Source organism: Phaethon aethereus, assembly GCF_964289735.1.
Source record: "Phaethon aethereus genome assembly, chromosome: 14".
NCBI lineage: Eukaryota > Metazoa > Chordata > Aves > Phaethontiformes > Phaethontidae > Phaethon > Phaethon aethereus.
In genome coordinates, this window is record NC_138590.1 from 13,457,247 (window position 1) to 13,478,012 (window position 20,766).

Consider the following 20,766-nt stretch of genomic DNA (forward strand, 5'->3'; position numbering starts at 1 on the left):
GATAGCAGTCATGACCGCAGCACTGTACAAGCGTTACTTGCCCGTCCTGCCCAGTTACCACCCCGCAGCCCCGGAGCACTGCTGCTGTAAGGGAGCAAGCCACAGACGCAGCCAGGCTGAGCGGTACCAAGCTGCGGGGTGATGTGGCAGGAGCGGACAGACCAGAGCAGGATCACACCACCAGGAAACGGCAAAGTAGCAGCTACTCATCCTCAAACCCAGCTGTACTGCCAATTCTAGCAGCAGTTCACAAAGCTGCTCCACACGGACCAGCCCGCCTCCCCCCTCCCCCCACAACCTACTAAAGCAGCATCTTCGACGCAGTGTCAGTTTGGGAAGGCAGTAACTTCAGCCAGGGCTCCGCAAGCACCCGCAGCCCCTGCTGATCGACAGCTTGCCCAAGCTCACCCTCTTGATCTCTGCTCTCGGCTCCTGGCCGTTCTCCTCCAGCAGCCCCGCAGCCCTACAGGGACAGCCCTGAGAGATGACAACTCCTCCCTGCTATGAGACACAGCGCTGGATCAACTGGATACTTTGGGAAAACGCTGTTCGTTACCAGCTTGTGATTTTGCAGAGGGTAACGCTACTGTGGTGCCCACTCCATGGTGCGCACAGGAGCATGCTTCGCGGCTCACGAGGACGGGGTGCTGGAGCCACAACCAAGCCAGCTGCAAAGCAGGTATCCCAACCCTGGAGACAGGGCACAGCAGCAGCAAGGCAAGCGGCTCTGGCTCAAAAGGAGCTTCCACCCTTATGTCAGGAGCATGACTTTCCAGTGCTACTTCTGGGGCCCAGGAGCCGATCTCACCCCTCTGACACATGCTCCCTGCGAGGGAATGCAGCTCACAAGCCTGGGGAGGGTTTGCCTCCTGAAGCCCACCAGATGCTGGGTGGAGGAGCCAAGTAAATGCCACAGCAGCTCCACAGCTAAGCAAGGAGCAGCGTGGTGTTATCTCAGCCCTTGGAGGTGCACAGGGACACTGTCCCGAGCAGGAGACTGCACACAGCCGCCTGCCAAGACACATCACACAAGGAAACCCAGGTGAGAGCCTTCCTTTGACAGGCAAGTCTCCTGCTCGCACCCAGCACAAGTCCCACCAGCAGCCCCAGGCCAGTGATGGCTGCCAGAGACCGAGTTCCCCAGGGCTTGCGTCACTCCCTCAATCAAGCTACAGCATTAAATGGCACCTGGAACGCATCAGGCTTCCCCCTTGCTCACAGCAAGGGCCAGTCTCTCCAGCTATTGTGACAAATCTCCCTGCTCACCTCCCAACCAGGCTGGAGGCACAGAGCAGACCAACCTCCTGCTCCAGCCTGCCCGGGGAGGGCACGGGGGTCCAAGCGAGGGCATAAGCACGTACAGTCACCATTGTGGGGAGGATGCTACAATGGTATAATACACAACGTAGTGGCTTCAACTACTTCGTGAGCACAAGTCTTGGATTTGACTGCCCTCGACACCTTCCCCCACAAGAATCAGGGCTGGCAGGGTATCTCTGCGACAGATGAGGGGGCATCTGAGCAAGCTGCAGGGTCAGAGGAAAGGCCGCAGGGAAGATCAGCTTGGCAGCAATGCTGTGAGGAGTCTCTGGGCCAGGAGGACCAAGAGCCCAGCGTGCCCCAGGGTGCAGGAAGCCAGCAAGCCTCCCCGGTCCAGCTCCACCATAAGGCAACTTTTTTTGTGTGTTTTTTTTTGTTGTGGTTTTTTTTGTTTGTTTTTTTTTTTCTTCAATAATATTTCCAAGGAAGAAAGCAAAGGGAGATGTGTCTTTTCAAAGAGTTTTTTTTGTTGTTGTTTTAGAGGGGTTTATGGGTTTCATTGTTGTTTCATTTTTCCAAGGGAAAAGGAAGAAAAAACCTCCTTCAGCAAAGTCCTGTCTTTGCATGTGATGGGCGTTCCTGGGGCAGTGGGCACACCGTCCATGCAGGCTCGAGTCCAGGTGCCTGCCAGCCTCCCACCAGCCATCCTCACAGGAAGGAGTCAGAACAAGCCTAGCCTTGGCAAAGGTCCTTTGGTTGACTTCCAAATTGTCCGTGACGGAAGGGAGAGGTGGGTGGAGAGGAGCCAGACCCTCAGGAAGGCTGGAGGTGAAGACGCTGGGAAGGAAGGACCAGGAGGACAAACAGGGTGATGCTCCTGTTGCGGCGGTGGACAGCGGAGAGGCACCGCCGTATGTGGAATGGGAGACGTCAGCCAGGTCACGGAGATCAGAGGCTCCGCAGCATTGTGACACGCTGCGGCTTCGGCCCCCCATCAGGGAACCTCGCTCCTCCGAGCTTCCTGAGCAGGCTGCCCTGCGATCCGAGGGGGGGGACACAGAGGGGAGTCATGGGGGCTGCACAGAGCAGACTTGTTTTGGTAAATCCAGACAAACTTCTAGCAATAATTTAAAACTTGATATATATATAATAATAATAAAAAAATCTCCCCTTTCCAACCCAGCCAAAACATTTGTTTTTTAAGAGACACTAAGACATGAGTGTGTGCACAGGAGGGGAGGGAAGGGAAAGAAAAGGGCAGGTCTGCTGGGAGCAGGTCTGGCTCCGGTCAGGGTTGTAATAGCAAAATGGTGTTTTAGATGCAGATCGTCTTTGCTTTCCAGCCACAAGAGAAAAAAATTAAAAAAAAAAAAAAATCATGTGCGTTGAAGTTTCTCCCCAGCAGCCTGGGCGCCCACCTTCCAGCTCCCTTCCTGTCCCACCCCTTCACGTCTCCCCTTCTCCAAGCCAGTCCCCCACCAACCCACCCCGTCCCCTGGTGGGATGCAGACGCTGCAGCCTCTCTACTTCCCCACTGTCTGCGATTCTACAGCTGAAGGGGCCGGGGATTGCTGGCTCAGGTTTTTGGCATCCTCTTGTGCAGGCTGGCTGGGCGAGGCGTGGGCTTGGCTGGAGGGGCACTGGCTGACCGTTTTGCTGGAAGACTGGGATGGGTAGCGCTTCCTGCCATCTCCCCCTGACGTCGTAGGGTATCTCTTGTGTCCACTTTCCTCCCCCATGGGTGGCTGGAAGAGAAGCATCCCAGTATCAGCACAGCCTCCTTCAAATGCAATGCCCTCCCTCGTCAACCAGAGAACAGCCTTCCTGCTAACCTCCAGTTGCAACTTCTCTCTGACCCACAAGGAACACACATACTCGCCCCAAGCACACAGCTGCCCTCCTCTCCACATCTACTGCTGCCAGAAAGACAGACTGACTTCCAATGAAGCATAAGGGTGATAACTCACTCTTAGGCACTTCCTTCCCACACAGCGGCACAGCCCAGAAGTCCAGGAACCAACGCTCCACAAAGTGCTGGCTCCACTCAAGCCATCAAGGCTCACCTTCCTCTGCTCATCAAGGAAGATGGGTTCATACAATTCCCCAGAGAGCTGCTCTGGAGTGGATTTGCAATATTCAAACCCTGCAGCTTGTTCCTGGCCCAGCTGCAATGATAGGGCATGACACTAGGTGTCACTGACTTCCCCTGCCTGGCACCGCACCCCCAAAATCCTCCCTCCCTGGAGGGGGCCGACAGGTGTTTGCAGGGGCCATCAGTGTGGTGCAGGCATTGTGTCTACTCACATCCACTCGGAAGTCCTCGAGGCGCTTGAACTTGCTGAGGTATTCTTGCAGTTTGCTGTTAATGTCCAGATTTTTGGCTTTGGAATATTTTAAGAAGGCCCAGAACTTTTCCAGCCCATAGAGCTGTCCTGGAAAGGAAGAAAACCAAACCAGACATTAGCAGGACAAAAATCAAACCAGACATCAGAACCCTTTCCTCCAGGCTTCCCCACTGCTTGCCCCATGGACCCTCCTGTCCCACTGGGGTGGGCACAACTGAGGCAAGATGGAGAACCTGGAGGGAAGCAACCTGCATCAGGACTGGGCAGCCCTCTTGACGGGGGAAGTTCCCAGGCTCAGATGACCTGGTGGTGACAAGGCTCAACCATTGCAGGGCCTTGAGAATTCCTAGAGGAATTTGTGCTTCTAGAGAAATGCTTTGGGAGTTGCAGCCTCACATTGCCCACCTCCATCCCCGCAGCAGCCTTCACGCTGGTGAGCGCCCACTCAGCCCTCTCCTATGAAGCGAGGAACACGACATCCATCTGGACTCCTGTTGCACATGTTAACGTACAGCATCACATGGCTTCCTCAAAGTCATGAGAAGAGGCCCAGGAGCAGCCATGTAGCATCACTGCCAACCCCAGGAGAGGCCAAAGGAGCCACCTACCAGCTTCATAATCCTTGATCGTCTCTTCTTGAAAGTCCTTAAATATGTCTGGCCGGAATTTCTTCTCCAGCCCATAGCTGTAGTATCTGAAAAGGCACTCCAGACCGTACCTGGGAACAGAGCAGCACATGGTGCTCAGACACTGCTGGAGGCAACACCCAGGCAGAGAGGCTCTTGAGGCAAAGAGCCCTGCTGCATAGCAGCAGCAGGAGGTGACTGAGGGTGGCCCAGTCCTACCTTTCAGCAAGGCAGAGATGCTGCCTTTGTTTTGCAGAGAGCACTGCAAAAGGTTGAACCCTTCTTCCCCCCCTCCCCTCCAAGGAAAGGCCACTCTATCCCTCCCCTCCTACCTGTATCCCTCCTTCCCATCCTCCACAGCCAGTTGCTTGAACTCCTCGTACATTTTCTTGTTGAAGTGGTCTCGGAGGAAGAAGGACCAGAACCGGAAGAGTGTGTTCATCTCCTGGGACTGACCAATGCCCAGCCGTTTCCGCTCTGTTTTGGGAAGAGAGGATGATTACAAGGCAGATCCTCTCCCAGGGAGCCAGCTCTGCACAGGGGCTTGTGTACACAAGGGCCCTGTGGCACTGCAACTACACCCAGCCCCACAGCTGGACACCCGGAGCCACAGCTAGTGCTCACCACAGACTGGGGAAACAAAAGCTACCAGTAAGGTTGCCGTGTAGGACCCTGCTTCTCTCCATGTGCACGCTCTGCTGATGTACCCTGCCCCCAGACGCAGCGGAGCACAGACACCCTGCCCCATGCCCCTCAATGTGGGCAATCCCTACCGTTAAGGCAGCGCCGACGGTACTTGTGGTAGACATGTTGCGTGAAGCCATTCTCCTTGAGCAGCTCATGTGAAGGATGCTGAAACTTGGGCAGGGACTGTGGGGTGCAGCCGTAGCTTCCGACAGCTGGGGTCCCCTCCGAGGGGCTGGAGCTGAGCATGAGAGACTCCCGTCAACCCTTGTTCCTTGGCATGACCCAGCTGACAGTGGCATGCAGTCATGCTCCACACTGCGGCACTTGTCTGTTGGTCCCACTGGCTCCCTGTGACTGCCTACTCTGGGTCTGGGACCTGAGCCATGGGTTCTACGAAGGGAACCAATGTTCCCAACCGAGTCTCATCTTGTTATTCCAAGGCTTCAGACTTTCCTCAGCTCGTTCCAGGAGGGACAAGTTGGGTCCCAGCCCTTTCTGCAATCACCTAACAGGAGACCTCCCCTGCAAGACCAGATGCTGCCTTTCCCCTTCCTTCCCACACTTAACCCCTTTCCCATTTCTGGCTCCTCCGTGACCCCACATGCCTGTCTTCAGTACCTGATGGAGGCAGTTCTGGGCCTGTGCTCCCGTGAGTCCATCACCCAGCCCACGTGGCACTCCATCGGCGGGTTTGAACTGTGCCTCGTCTTCCTCTTCCGCGGAGTCTGCATGACATGGTGCATCAGGGACTTGTCCCCTTCCTCTCCATGCCCCAGCGGGGAAACCCCAGCTCCCTTCCCACACCCCAGCCCTGGTCCCACCTTGGCATCTATCGTCCTGCCCTCTTTCACCACTGGGTAGAACCGAGGCGTCTGTGTTGGGTCCTTCAGCTGAGGTGTGCGAGGGGTCCGGGGGGTCCTGGCATTGCGGTAGTTGGGCGATTCTGGTACAGTCGTAGGCAAAGACCGTGCGATGGTTGAAGGCTCAGGGACTCCAAACAACTTGTTAGCCAAAGCATCTGTAGGTACTGCAGAGAGAAACCCCCACCCCAGGTCAGGCTGAGCTTTGAGCACAGGAGCATCACTACAGCCAAGGGACACCCATCTGGCAGATAGGAAGCGGTGGCGGCAAGAACACAAGGACACATCCAAGGCTCTCCAAGACAAGCAGCTTCAAGTCCAGCTTGTCACCAGCGGGGCCAGATAGCCCAAAGTCTAGCAGTAGGTCCAAGAACTGAGCTTCCAGGGATCCCACAAGGTATTTGCTTCCCAGTGGCTAACAGCAGTGACAAATCCCCCATCCCCAGGAGAAAAACAGGGCACCAGGCACCACACACAGGCAAGCAAGGCCCAGCAGGCAGCTGCCTTCCAGATACTCAGAGAGGGTCCAAGAGGAAAGTCACATCCAAGGAATTACATCAAAGTCTGCCAAAGTTTCCTCACTCAACTGGGACACCCCTGCTTTTGGGCCTCCTCTTCTGGAGCCCCAAAACATTCCGGGGCTCCACACAGCTAGAAGAGTATTGCGCTGTGAGGGATAACCCCACATGCCTGTGGCCCCAATTCGTTCTCCTCAGCTGCTACCCACCCTCTGAGAACCTCTCACCAGAAGGAATAGGGACAAATTCAGTCCCACCTGTTCATGCCCCCATCTCTTACCTTGCTGGAACCTGGGGGGACCAGGAGGGACTTCCTGGTTTGGATCCACAGGGGGCTCTGGGGTCAGGGTGTCAAACTGCTCTCTGCTGATCATATTCACCTTCTTGAAGTTCTCCACCTCTTGCTGCATTGAAAGAGGAAGATGCTGAAGCAACCTACTGCCCTCTTCTCCCCTCATCCCATCAGCTCATCATGGCCACCACTCTGCTTCTGCAACAGCCACAACGCTGGGCACCAAGTACAGCCACAGGGCCTCTGTGCCCAAAGGGCAACATGCTGCACAGAGGTAGGAAGGGGAGATGCAGCAGACAGAAAACTGAGCACTGCATGGACCACATCTGAGCCACTTGCTGCTCCCAAGCTTTCAGGGATCCTACAAGGCAGCTCCACTAACCATCGCTTGCTTCTTTCAGTCTTTTACCCTCCCAGGTCAGCACTGGTGCAACAAGGTTCAAGGCAAGCTCAGTAAGCCATGTGTGGCCAGGACCCCATTGCCCCTGGCACCTTCTTGCGTCCCTAGAGCCTCCTCCTTGCATTCTCGCAGCCACACCAGCAGTGGGGCACAACACTCCCATGTATTTGAAGGGCCCATACCCCCAGCACACACTGTCCCCTCTGTCACCTGCTCTCCTCACACCCTCAGCTTCTGCCACCCCAGAGAGCAGCAGTGCTTCAGCAAGGTGGCAGGTACCAGACGTGGGAACACTGAGCCCAGCTGGTAGCTCCGACGGGCCATCTCAGCTCACCCCCAAAATAGCTTCCATCACTAAATGAATCTAGGCAAGTCCCTGACCGTTAAGAGTCACCATGTTGGGACTCAAAGCAGCAGATGGACTTTCTATAAAAAGCCCAAGTCTGTGCAAACTGGCACCAAAACAGAAGAGCACAGGCCAAGCCCAGCCCAGCCAAGCCATCAGTGAACTTGTCCCCAGTGTGATCTCCAAGGGACCATGCCATGGAGCGCTGGGCACTACAGACAGTGCAGACACCCAGTTCCCCCCATAGATCTGACACTGCCTGCCAAGGCCCCGGCAGAGAGCAGAGCAATGGGCCCCATGTTCTAGGTCACCTCATTATTGGCGTTTTGTTTACCTGGCTGCAGCCTTACACCACATTACAGAGCTGTGTTGATCCCCGATACAGCAGAGGATGACACTAGGAGCCAGGAACCCCAAGCTCTGCAAGAGCACTAATCCCAGCTTAGCTCTACCTCACAAGTGGGCCGTAACCCACTGTACTGCCCTTTCTGCCACACACCAATGAGGTGGCCAGCCTGCTGCACACGAGGCTCCCTGCACCCCACATGCGCTCCCCTTCTTGGATCAGCTGCTCTCACCTTGATCTGTGAATACTCTGGTTCAAACTGCTCTGTCCACAGGTCCTGCTCGTAGTAGTACAGCCCATCATTGATCACTTTGGCTAGCTCTGAGCTCATTTTAGCCCTGGATGTGTGGTTGCCAGTCCGGTCCCCACCAGGATGCCGGCGCAGGTAAGGAGGCGTCTGTGTCACGATGAGGATCTTGTTCACGTCCCGATCGTCAATCTCATAATCCGAGTCTTCGTCTGACCAGTCAGTGAAGGTGTTCTTGCGGCCATCCATCTGCTCCATTTCCTCGTCAAAGAGGAAGTCTAGCTCTTCGGGTTCATCTTGGTCCTTTTGCTTTTGCTGCTGCGGTGTCTTTGACTCCTCTGGTTTCTACAGGTAGGAGGGCAAGGGTGACACAGGGTAAAGACCACATAGCGACACAAGCCTACTGCTTGGAGACCCAACTATTGCCCCTCGTTTCCTTACTGCAGCCAGAAGCTGCCCAGCTGGGGAGCACACCTTACTTACACCACTGAGGAGCAGCTCCCGGGGGGTCAGATGGGGCCAGGAGAGACTAGGACATCACTCCCATGACCAGCAGACCTTATTTGATCTGAAACCTGCCTGCTTATGATTCAAGTCACCCAGTCAACTGGGAGAGCCCCACCCCAGCAGGTCCTACAGCACTACCTACCTTGGGCCTGGCTGGAGAGGGCCGAGGTCTCTTCTTCACTTCAATCCACGTCTCTGAATCCAGGTCTGGCAAACTTGCAGACAGGCCCTTGGGCATCGTCTTCAGGTTACTGACCTCCTCTGTTTTGGTGGGGACCGGGCTAGCAGGACGCGGGGAGCCAGGAGCAGACTCTAGAGCCACCAAGAGCCACAAGGTGCTTTAGAGGGAGGGAGGGAGACTGGGGTGGGGGGGGGGGTGTGCGTACTTAAAGTACTTGACTGAAGAGGAAGTTATTTTGGCAGCATGGAACAGTTTATAGGACCAGCTAGCATCCAGTGGCTGAGGCTTACCAACACATTGTCCACAAGTGCTGGGGAAGGAAGTGTCCTTTTAAGGCTGTGATGCCAGTGGCAGCCACAGAGCTCTGCAGGTGACTATCCCAGACACACAGAGCCCTAAAGCAGGTTGTGACTCTGTTGCTCTCAGGAAAACCTTCCCAAGACAGCCTGGAGCCAGTGGGAGCAGATCTTCTCCTGCCAAAACTAAGGCTTACAAGAGCACCAAGAGGATCCTCCACTTAGGCTCTCAGGCCCAGTCCTGGGCTCCTGCCAGCCCCCACAGGATAGAGTGACAAGAGCAGGGGGCAGCCCATAAAGGACAGCAGACCCTTCCCCAGCACTCTGCTGACAGCTCCATACCTGCTGTCCCATTTGTGCCCAGTATCTCCTCACTCATTAAGGAAAAGTTGAGTTCAGTGTCCTCTGCTCTGCCCAGCAGTAGCAGAGTATTTCCAGGCACAGCCAAGAGACCTCCAGCAGGACCCTCCCTAAATCCCTTCAGCCTCCATAAAGGAAAAGCCACAGGCTCAGTCCGTTTCGTATTTCCCCACATATGGGGGCAGCAGTGATCTGGGGGTCTGGCGACAGAGCCAATACCAGCTCCCACGACCTAGCAGAAAGCAAATGGCAGAACCCTGCCCTGAAAAACACTCCGGACTCTCAGGGTCTCAGTCCTGCTGCAATACCAACACTGCATCCCACACTTTCCTCCATATTCCCCCACTGCTCACCTGTCTCTTTCTGGAAGCTTTGCCGGGGCACAAACTCGGGGCAGTTGATGAACTGCGAGAAGTCTGTTTGTGTGTAGTCTGCCATAGGTGGGCCAGGCAGAGCCCATTTTTCTGGCTGCTCTTTTCTCCTAATCTTCTCGTCCACAATTTCCACCACCTTGCTGTCTTTCAGAGCCTGGAACCAAGTGATACCCAGTTAACTTAGGGCCTTGCCTTGGCACGTTGAGTGGCTCGGCCCCAGCCCTTCCTCCCTAGGAGGACCAAAGGGAAGAGTGAGGACATCCAAGGACCAGGGAATGCTCCACTTGCATCTCAGTCATAGCCCATCTAGAAAACAGGCCTCAGACAGGGGTGGCGAGAAGCAGAACAAGAAGGGAAGTTCATCTTTCCTTACTCTCACCTTGATGATGAGGCTGATGTCGGTGGTCAGCGCCTGCACCCGATGGAAGCTGGCAATCAGGGTGATGGGAAGGAAGCCATCAGAGTCCATCTTGCGACGCAGGAAGAAGTCTCGCTCCAGGTTGTCCACACTGAAGTAATATTCTCTGTACGGACAACATGTCAGTGAGAGGCAGCTCCAAGCCACCTTCCTCAGGGCATGCCCAGAGGAAATAAACTCCCCCACACACTTCTGCTACTTCAAAGCTGAAGACTGACAGCCTAGGGAGCCCAGACTTGGGGCAAGCTGGTGCTGTAAACTCCATAGCACAGAGGCAATACACCTCAGCTCGAACCCTACCCATGGGGTTAGGTATGGAGTCTCCAGGGAGGGCATCTGTGAACATCCCACCAACAATCAATGCTCAGACAAGGAGAAGAGGTGGTGCTTACATCTGCCGCTTGATGTAGTCTTTGAGCAGTTCCTGGTCCACACTGTAGAGCTCAGCGCTGCTGATGTTGTCAAAATAGTAAGTGATGTTGCTAGCGTACTTCTGGGTGCGGGAGCCATCCGAGCCCTCAAATTTCCGGTAACCATACTGGTAGTCAAAGTGCCCTGTGGGGTGCCAGTAAGGGTCAGCACAGAGCCCCTGGGATCAGACAGACAGGCTGCGCTGCCAGATGGAGTCAAGACTCCTGCACAAAGAGCTCCCTCTGCACTGTTCCCGGGGCCCCCAGGGCAGCCCACAATGGGGCACCACTGACCCCCACCCCTCATCCTCCTGCTCTCAGCCTTTGCCACAGAAGGGATCCCAATGAAGCCTCAACAAACCAAGCCAAAGAGAGGCCAGGAACCCTCTTCACCAGGAGCAACTGGGCAGCCCAGGTGACATATGAAGGCCCTACACTGAAGCTGTGTCACAGACAGTGCTCAGCCAAATATCAGTGCAGATCTTCTTCCCCATCTAAGCCAAGACTCCTGCTTGGCTCTCACAACAACAAAGCCTACATAGAGTATCAAAGCATGCTTCAACTCCTGCATGCAGGGGTACTGCAAGGGGCACAAAACAGGTGGAAGAGCTTGGCCTGAGTAGCGGAAAGACATTTGCCTGTATTAAAATACTAAGAATAATAATTTGCTTTTATTAAAAGCAGCTCAACTTATCAGCTTAGATGACCTGCCACAATATTTCCCCGTATGCCTACGGCACTCTGCCCTCCCCGGCCTGCTTTGGAACCCCAGGTCTCACACACACACACTTCAACAGAACACACACGCCCTGTTCTCTCCCTACTGTCACAGTGATCACCTCCTCTGCCACGGCCCCGGCCCCTGCCACGGCCCCGGCCTCGGCCCCTGAAGGCTCCTCGCACAGCTCCTCCCTCGCTCTTCACACTGGAGGTTTCGTCGTGGTCCTGCCAGCTGCGCTCGTGCTTGTTGTCTGGGTGCCAGCCTGCAGCAGATGAGGAGAAAAAGAGTCAGGAGGAGTGTTACAGGATGAAAGGACCTCCCTGGAGCAAGCCCACTGCACCCGGAGCCCTTTGAACGCAGGAAGCATGCCCACCGGCTCGATGCTGTGGCTGGGCATCAGGGCTTGCTCTGCCCAGCAGCCAGGGCAGGGAGAGCAGGTCCCCAGCCCAAGCCCCCACCTTTGAGCTCACTGCGGTTGTTGGAGGGGTGCCTGTGCTGCTCATTTTGCCGGTTGTTCCGAGAAGCCGTTTTGTCCCTAGGCACCTCTGACTTCATGTCTATCTGCAAAGGGACCCACTTGTGTTTGTTGCCTGCAAAAGGATAGGTTTTGAGTGTGACACAGGTTCACAGAGCATCTGCTTCCTCCCCTGCCAGCCCCTTCTTGCCACATAGCCCCCACACATGGAGGGGAGAAAGCAGGGGTACCTTCTGGACCAACACTGTCCTCAAACATCCCTCCAGGCCTCACTGGATGCAGAAAGGCTCTGACCAGGACTCTCAGGCATGGAGGGATGTGACACAAAACTCCCCTGTTGCTTCACAGCATTTGTCCTTCCTCTGCCCTTTTCTGCCCACCAAGGCTCAAGCCAGACTGAGCCCATGCAACCCACAGTCAGCAGCTTTTCCGTGTCACCACAGAACACAGGTGAGAGGGCAGACTACTGCCGCGGTCCCCAGACACACAGACCCATGTGACTACTTGGGGCCTGCTCCACCTGGTCCCAACAACATGACACTTTTCCCCCTTGAATCCAAACACCTTTTCACCACAGTTGTCCTCATGCTGGGACCATGTCCTGTGGTAAGGCCCCCAGGGAAAGTGGTGGATGCTTCCACCTGGCTGTGGGTCACAGAGGGGGAGACAAGCTGAGCCCAGGCAACTGTCCTCACCAGTTCCTGCCTTACCTTTCTTCTTCTGGGCTGACTTCTGGTTGTCATCGTCACCATTCTTCTCCTCCCCAGACTCATCCGATTTGGTTTTCAGGCTCTCTTTGCCATCACTCCCATCCCCTTTCTCCTGCTCTTTCATGTCTTTCTTGACAGGCAGTTTCCGGAGGGATGGTGCTTTATGCGGCTGCTGGAGACACACCAGTGCAAGAAAGATGTGAGCAGTATGAGAAAAAGAGCTGGAGGCAGACCCCAGCTGTCCCAGCAGGAGCAGGAACAGGAGGACCCTGCCCTAGTCTGGAAGCATCCCTGCTCTGTGCCTCCCAGAGCCATTCTGTTCCTGGGGAAAGGCTTATGTCTGAGCAAGACAAGGGGCTCTACAGATGCTGGGAAGTGCCTAAGCTGAGACACAAGCCCCAGGCACAGAAGCTACCGAGATGGACTGCCAGGGAGGCCTGGTGCTCCTGGATGGGGGTGTCTACAAGGGACAGGACTGTGCCAATGGCAAAAGGGTGAATGACCCTCATGCCCTGACAGCCAGCCAGGAGCCGGCAAAGCAGCATCCAAAAATAGAAAGGTTTCAATGACATCCACGTCCATAGCAGGAGAGGAAGGCCATGCCCCTCATGCACACAGCCCTTCCTCACTTGTTTTCAGTTTCTCCCATGGAAGTCTTGGCTTTCGCCCAGGCCACTTCTTGCACGAAGCAGCGCTGAGGAGAGTGGATCTGGGGGCTCCCCTACCTGCTTCACCCAGCCCAGGGGTTTAGACTGGGCTCCAAGCTACCAGAATAGCACTGAGGGAGGGAGCCCAATGTACAGTGCAACCCTAAAAGGAAATCTCCTGCACGCTATTCCTGGCTGCCTCCACGCTGACACTCAGTGCCCCAAATGGCCTAGCTCAGCCAGTACTTCCAGAGGGATGGGGAGGTCTGCAAGGGCCTTATCCTGCTCACTGCAGCGAATTTGTGTTCTCACCTGGACACTCTTGTGCGCTATTTCTCCAGGTGTTGGCCAATTTGTGGCATCACCGAAGTCACCAACCTTGTATCCAAAGAGAAAGGTCTCATTAGTGTACAAGCTGCAGGTGCCATTCCCTGCCTCAGCAGCCAGAAGCCCTTCCAGTTACACTGTCACAACCACCCCTGACCAGTGCTCTGCAGATGGCTGTCCCCAGGAGGTTTGGGGGTTGACACCCAAACCGCATATACATAGCCCCTCTCCCCACCCAAACTGGGCCCCCAAATTAAACCCAAGTAACTGCAGATAAGTTTATGTCTATCAGGGACTGTAAGGAGGCTGCCACTAGCCCTGTAAGCTATCAGCCTCTCAGCTCCCACCAAACATTTTGCCCCAGCAGCAGCATTTGGCACCAAGTTGCCTGGGATAACTCGCTCATCATAGGCACCATCCCTTGGACACAGCTTTCAGCAACCTAAATCCACCTGAAGCAACTACATCCCATTAAAGAAGATGCCTCCACCTAGTGGCAGGTTACAGCCAGGCACAGCTTCACTTAAGTGCTCAACTGCAACCAAGTGCTGGCAACAACAAAGCAAGTGATCCCATAGTAGAACTGGTGGGAAAATTCAAGCAGGTATCTGATGGTGATGGGAGCTTCCTTGTTCCAGACACCCCATGGTCACCAGTCACTTCTCTGCTGAGTATGTGACCTTGCCACTACCATCATTTCTACCTCTCCCAGGTTTCAGAGAGGACCTGCAGGACAGAGCAAAGGACCCCAACAGCTGCCCAGGTACGTGATGAATTGTGCCTGGGCACTGAGTTTAAGATTACCTGGGCAGAGAAACTCCTCCTTGCCCTTGTGAGGTTATTATTTCTAAATTAATTTGGAGTCACCGAGTCCCCCAGGAGATCACATCTCTACATTCAGGTGCCATACTCCTCTCCCCAGGAGGCAGGTTTCCTGGGAAAAGCACTTCCAGTACAGGGCTATGCCTGTTTCACAAACAGGAGCACCTTCCATCCCCAAGGGCCCTCCTCTCCCTGAGATGGAACAGATAAGGGAAGTCTATCAAGTGTCAGATGCATCTTCACTGGCTGCTGGGAGCCAACACGAACAGCCCATGTCCCTAGCTGTGCCCCAGCTGCATGCAACATCCTTAGAAAAAACTGCCCCTCCATCACATGTTGATTCCCTGGAACAGATTGCCCCAGTTCCTCCAAAGGAGTCTCTTTGTTTGAAATCAATTACCCTGGCTCTCCGTGTGCCAGTAAAGAACAGATTGCACAGGGAAGAATGGACCTGCTCACACAGTGGTGCTGTATCACATCACCACCCTGTCTGCACTGCAAAGCATTGGCTAAGCCCACAAGGGACTTGGGATGTCCCTGGCATCAGGGTAGAGGCTTTACACATCCAGCACCACACTCCAAGTGCCTCCCTGCAAGAGGGAGGAAGAGAAGGTCTCCCCTCACCTAGCTGGGCAGAAAACCAGTCCAGGCAGCATGCAAGACCACTAAAACACTGAAGAGGATATGAAGAATCAAGATGTTCTTCTCCACACTCTTGGAAGCATCCAGACCAGCATGTCAACCCCCTCCACAACCAGGCTTGTGAAGGAAGCAGTCTGCTCACCAGACCCTCAAGATGTTCACGCAGTGCTGACAACTGCACCAGAAGCTGGAGGCCGGCAAGAGGGAGAGCAGGCACAGCCTTACCTTGCTTCCCTTCCGCTGTCTTGGGTTGGCAGCCCTCACCACTTTCGCAGGAGTTGTATGTTCTGCAAGAGGAGGAGAACAAAGCTGTTAAAACACAGCTGAGAGTTGCAGAAGTGTTAGCTCTGGAGGGAGGCAGGTGGGAAGCAAGCCAGCTCCCTCTTCAGCACAGGAGGACTAAGCGGAAAAGGTGAACAGAAAACAGAGTCAGCTTCTGATCTGGGTGTCAGAAGGATCCCATCAAGATCAGATGACTCCTGATCAATCCAGGTAGCCAAGAAATGGACCTTTAACCCTGTCCCGCTGCAGGAAGGCACTCCCTGACTTAGCTCAGCCCTCCCTACTTGGCCTTGCCAGCCAGGGAGGAGGGGTGGTGAGAACTTCAGCTCGCTCTGTAAAGAGCCATGCAGAATTTGATCTGCTGTTATGCACAGCAACACAAACATGCCCTTGAACAGGCAAGGCCCATCACTGCGCCCATGTGGCCAGCCCCCCCCAGGGAACAGAGGAAGGCTGCAATGGAGGGACACACAACTCTGCAGCACACAGGCGCTGCTCATCTCGTGCTTTGATCTCCAGTGCATCCCAGCATGGGGCAGCAAGTTCATGAGAGGGAACGTACAGAGCGAAGGAGCCAGATCTGGGAAGTGCCTAAATCCTGCTACAGCCAAAAGTATTCAGGCACTTGAGTGCCTCTGGGGTGTTTTAGGGTATCAGAGAGCAACTGCTGGGGTTCACACCACCATGGGCCTCACACAAGACCTGCAGCAAGTCAAGACCTCAGGCCCGCCATGGCCTGTCTTGGCTCCTGCTCACACACCACCTCCTTACAAGCAGAAAACCGATTTGACTTGTTTTCTCCATCCCAGGTTTGGCTGCAAGGTCTCCAGATGAGGAGTAGGCTCACGCAGGGCACACACAAGAGTCCAACAGAGCAGCACACTGCTGCCTAACACAAACCAGCCCCATGAGGACCAGGTGTGAGGGTCTCCTCCATGACAGCAGTGCTCTGCAGGGAGAGGAGAGCCCGCTGGCCCCCGCCTCGAGGGGCAGCCTGTGCGAGGTGCCACACACCTGGCAGGAGCAAGCATTTCTGCTGACTCTGCTGGCTTTGTTTAAAAGAAAAGTACCTCTGACTGGGGTAGGGGGCAAGGGTGGGAGGGAGGTGGAGAGAAGAGCCCTGAGGAACAGCAGAGGCTATCTGGGGACGCCCCAGGAAACACCCAGAATAGCCTACCCGCTCTGCTCAAAGCTGGCTTTGATCTCCTGCGTAAGGCAGGACAACTTTGCCTAGATGATCAAAACCGGTCCCCTTCTCAGCCTTGAAACCTGTGATTCATCCTCCCGGCCCAGCCTTGCTCGGAGCTGGCGGCTTTGAAGTGTCAATAAGGCAGAGTCAGACATTGCAGGATGGAGCCACATGTGCTCCACTTCCCTGGTTCCCTTCCCTAAGGCTCCTGAGTGGGGATTCCAACCCCAGGAAAGCCAAAGCTCTCAGCTAGGTCTCCAAATCCCCCCTCTTCTCCCCAGCACCTCCCCAGCCCACCTGCACTGCCTCCCACCACAAGCAGCAGCAGTCCCAGGTGTCCCTCATTTATTCCATGTGCACTTCATTGAGAATCCCAGCTCCATGGCACAAAGCTTGCCACAAGGCTTTTAAACTTTCCTGCTTGTGTAGGAAGAGCGAGTGCTTTCAGAATAGCCCCTCAAACCCTCCACTCAACACCCACAGATGTCACCAACTAAATATAGCTTCAAAAGGCACCAAGTGCTACAGCACAAACCCACAGCCAGCCCAGTTTTCCACAGGTATGGAGCACTCCTGCCTGCTCCAAGAGCGCTGACATGCCTGGCACTGTGGAAAAAAACTTGCTCTGCAGCCTGATTAAGCATCTATCTCCCTGGCTGGGGGAAAGCAGGGCTCCCTCTCCCACCATGAGCATCCCAACTGGGCACCTGCTCCCCCCGCATTGCGGCCTCGGGGTTCACAGCAATGGCGTCCAGCCCTTTCCTTCAGCTGCTTCAGTACAGGAACCTCTTGGCCATAGATGTTCTTGCGCTTTTTTGGGGACTGGTCAGAGAGAGGCCCCCTCACAACCTCTAGTGAAAGAGGATGCAGGGGCACAGGCTGCAGGGGTGGGTGCCACAGACTCTATCATCTTTGCGGGGGAGGGAGGAGATTGTTTGAAACAAGTTCTGCTGCTTTCCTTATCTGCAAGATAGGAACAGGGATCCCTTATCTAGCTGAGGTGCTGAGAGGACTAATTAGCATTCGCAGAGCGCTGTGGAAGACAAAACACAAAGCAAAGCAAAGCCCTGCAGCCTGGCAGGGAGCCTGCCCCAGGGAGCACAGCCAGGCCAGCGCCAGTGGGGGCTGCAGGTGGCTCTCGCCAGCATGGATTGAGTCAAGATCTGCAAGTCATGGTGGAGACTGCTCAGACCAGGGCAGGAGACTGAGATGGTGTGACTGTGCTAGCAGATAGACAGACAGACACACCATGCACAGAGCCAAGGGTCAGGGCGAGCAGGAACCGTGCATGCCTGGCACTCTCCAGGGCATGCCAGCCTAACCAAGAGCCCCAGCTCCAACCCATGAGCGATTCTGTAGTCAAGCTCCTGGACATCCAACTCAAAACTGCTCTTCATGTTTCCCTGCAGAGACTCTAGCAAACAAGTGTTTAAAAAAACCAAACTCAAACCCAAGCCACTCAACACACATTTAGGCTAATCCAGGTGCTCAGGGTTCAGAAGAAAACCTCCCTACAAAGACAGCAACACATCTTGTGGTGCACAGCTGAAAAGATTTCCTGCCAAACCCCGCTGCAGGAAAACCCCACTGCCCTTTGTCACTGCATCAGCCTGGGAAATAGGGAGCAAGTGGGTGTTGTTCACCCCTACAGAGGAGCTCAGGACAAGCAGTACTAGCGAGGGATACCAGATACTGCCCTGGTTGAGAGCTGAGCCCTTAAAAGCTGCTGACAGATGTCTCGGACCTCCCAGCATTTCACAAACCTCCTTTTCATTTATTTCGTGGCAGTAAGTAATTTTCAGCCACACCAGCACTGCCTGACTGCCCCTGCCAAAAAACAGGGCCCCTCCGTGCAAGGGGACAGACAAAACAGCTGCAGCAGGAGCCGGGACTTTAGTGGTGAGACTGGGAAGGGGACAGCGGGCAGGGAAGGAAGGAGCAGCTTTGCCTGAGGCCACAGAGCAGATGCTGGCACAGCCAGGAACAGAAAAGCAGGTCTCAAGTTTTGATCTGCTGCCTGCGGCCAGAACCAGATCCTTTCCCTGTGGGGTTGCCCAGCCAAGAGGAGGTTATTTCTTAACAACTGAGGGGCCAAGGCACAGGTGGGAGTACTGCAGCCCCGATGCCAGCATTGCAAACTCCTCCCCATGGCCAAGGCACAGCCAAAGCACTCGCCGGCTGTTGAGGCTTGCGCCCCGATGCACCCGGCGAACACCAAGAGCAAGGCTGTGCAGACACCTTCTGCTTCCCTTCCAGCCAGCGGCTGGCTGCGGCACAGCAGCCCTCGGGGTGGGAAGCTCACAGGGGCATCCAGGTGAGCAAATGCCTCGTACCAGGAAGGAGAAGAGCCACTGCACAAGGACCAGACAGCCAGAGTGACAGCAGCTCCACAGCTAAGCATGCCTGCCATGAGGGGGCCATGTGCCATAGGACCACTGTGTTCAGCCTAGGAGACATATTTACTATCTTACCTGAGAAAACCAAACCCAACGCCCACCAGTCTGGTTTCCTGCCTTTTCTTACATCCAATGCAACTTGTACTGGATGTTTAGAGAAGGCAGATGAAGAGGTGGAGTAAGTCTGCAGAGCTGGGCAGAGACCTGGTGTTATACTACAGAAATACCTGCACCTCTAGCAAGAAAGCTGCTGGTGTACCACTCGTGCTACATGGACAAGGGCTCAGAGCACCCCAGCACAAGCTGGGGCAGCCCAGGCTCCCAGCAGGAATGCAGAGTTCTCAGCTCCAGCACACGGTCCCTCCCTGACACAGCACACCCCTCCTTCCCCAGCAGCCAAGTCAACAGAAAGGAACCGGCCTGCCCCTGAGCCTCTCCAGCCCACAGCCTGGCACCTAGGAGAAACTGCTGATGAAGGTGGTTTTGAAGCCAAGAGCCTGGACTTTGTGCTGCAGAGGTAGGGGCGCATGCTCCATGCTGGTCCTGCTGGGGCTGGAAGAGCCAAACTGGTATCCCCAGTTCCCCAGAGCCCTGGCAGGAGCCAGAGGGTGCCATGTGGGACAGCCAGCCGCAGGCCCAGCAGTCCAACGGGATCCACTTCACTACTCGACAGTCTCCAAACAACACTCACTCCCTCCTGCACTCCATGGGACAGTCCTTGCACACATGAGAACCACAACTCACAACCAATGCAACAGGACATCTGCTCTGGCAATGCTTCTTCAAGGGCTCTAGGTGAGAATGCCCAAGTTGCACTTGCTCTAGGGTGAGCTGAGCCCCATGCAGCCTGGAGGTCTGGACAGGTTGCAAGTGAGAGGGGGAACAGTGCTCCAGTCAAAATGACATGGCAAGGAAAAGGTATTGCATTAACATCCTGAGAAACCAACGGACACCCAGATGTGACAACTTCTAAGAAGAGTGAAGACAGAGATCATTAGACAGCTTACACTGAAGAGGACTGCTACTCACTCACACTACTTGTTTACACACTCATTGTCCAGGCAGAGAAAAATCAGCCTGAGGATTAGTTGTTTCCCCTAGAGACAGCTAGCTCCTTCAGTCTTTCCAGGATGGCAGGAGAGTGCCTCCTCTCAGGAGGTGGGACAGAGGTGGTGGGACAGCACCAACCTGCAAAGCAATTCCAGTAAGAAGGAGGGACCTAGCAGGCAGCGAGCCACAGCCGAGCCTGCCAGGACCCTACTGTGGCTGCACGAATCCCCTTGCTGGCCCCAAAGACCACCTAGGGAGCCAACGGAGAACAAGCCAAGGTGTATCCCCACCTTGCCAACATGGGAAACTCAGAGCACCAACCCCGTCCCTATCCTTCCTCCAGGCCTCAAGCAAGCTCTCCCCTCAGGGTGGCCTGATCTGCACAGCAGCCACTACAAGACATCGATTCAGAGGCTCTTCCATACCACTCATCACTGCCCATACACTCAAACTCCATGATCTGGAGCATGAGCCTGGCTGAGCTATCACAGGACACAGCTGGTGAGCTTCATGCCCACCACACCTTCTCCAGAGACATTTGTGGGATCAGACCTGCAGGCCAGATGTGACCTGCAAGCCAACAACAGCCCTCCTCATCCCACCAGCATCCCACCTGCTGCAGACAGGGCTGAAGGTTTTTCTTGTTGAGAATCTGTCCCATGGAGGGACCCCTGAAGTTATGGGCAGAGAAGCCTTGAGGGACAGCTACACTGCAAATGCTTTCTGCCCACCTCACATGGCTGATGCACACATTTCTTCATCAGTGAGACAGCAGCGGTGGGCAACACGCCCTTATTGTAAAGGGCTGGGAAGCATGGGCAGATGGGAGGTGACCTCAGGCTGCCCAGGGAGCTATTTGATAGCACCCCTATGTGCAGAGCAATGTGCAGATACCCCCAGAGACCAAGCAGCAGCTTGCACCTCTGCCTGCCTCCCAGGGAGCTGCTCCCAGCACTGACCTCAGCCGTGTGTCAGAGCTAATGCCAGACTGAGGTAGGAAACACTTGTCTCTGCAGCTCCACACATGAGCTG

At 55.1% G+C, this 20,766-nt stretch overlaps 1 protein-coding gene across 3 annotated transcripts in view; it reads right to left on the bottom strand.

The window, feature by feature from the left end:
* Positions 1–1,377: 1,377 nt before the first annotated feature.
* Positions 1,378–20,766, bottom strand: part of LARP1 (La ribonucleoprotein 1, translational regulator) — a gene marked incomplete at its 5' end in the record, with an annotated part of 43,873 nt that continues 24,484 nt past the window's right edge. Inside the window, 18 exons of one of the 3 annotated variants that reach the window (XM_082006276.1) lie at positions 1,378–3,005; positions 3,565–3,692; positions 4,214–4,323; positions 4,564–4,708; positions 5,005–5,156; positions 5,537–5,643; positions 5,740–5,945; positions 6,577–6,700; positions 7,913–8,272; positions 8,577–8,746; positions 9,625–9,799; positions 10,025–10,169; positions 10,456–10,618; positions 11,304–11,456; positions 11,653–11,784; positions 12,380–12,551; positions 13,339–13,404; positions 15,043–15,104. In XM_082006276.1, coding sequence (XP_081862402.1) covers positions 2,784–3,005; positions 3,565–3,692; positions 4,214–4,323; positions 4,564–4,708; positions 5,005–5,156; positions 5,537–5,643; positions 5,740–5,945; positions 6,577–6,700; positions 7,913–8,272; positions 8,577–8,746; positions 9,625–9,799; positions 10,025–10,169; positions 10,456–10,618; positions 11,304–11,456; positions 11,653–11,784; positions 12,380–12,551; positions 13,339–13,404; positions 15,043–15,104 — 2,792 coding nt within the window. In that variant the 3' untranslated portion in view covers positions 1,378–2,783. Of the gene's footprint in view, positions 3,006–3,564; positions 3,693–4,213; positions 4,324–4,563; positions 4,709–5,004; positions 5,157–5,536; positions 5,644–5,739; positions 5,946–6,576; positions 6,701–7,912; positions 8,273–8,576; positions 8,747–9,624; positions 9,800–10,024; positions 10,170–10,455; positions 10,619–11,303; positions 11,457–11,652; positions 11,785–12,379; positions 12,552–13,338; positions 13,405–15,042; positions 15,105–20,766 lie in introns of those variants that run through there. The other 2 variants (XM_082006275.1, XM_082006277.1) reach the window with 2 other exon arrangements.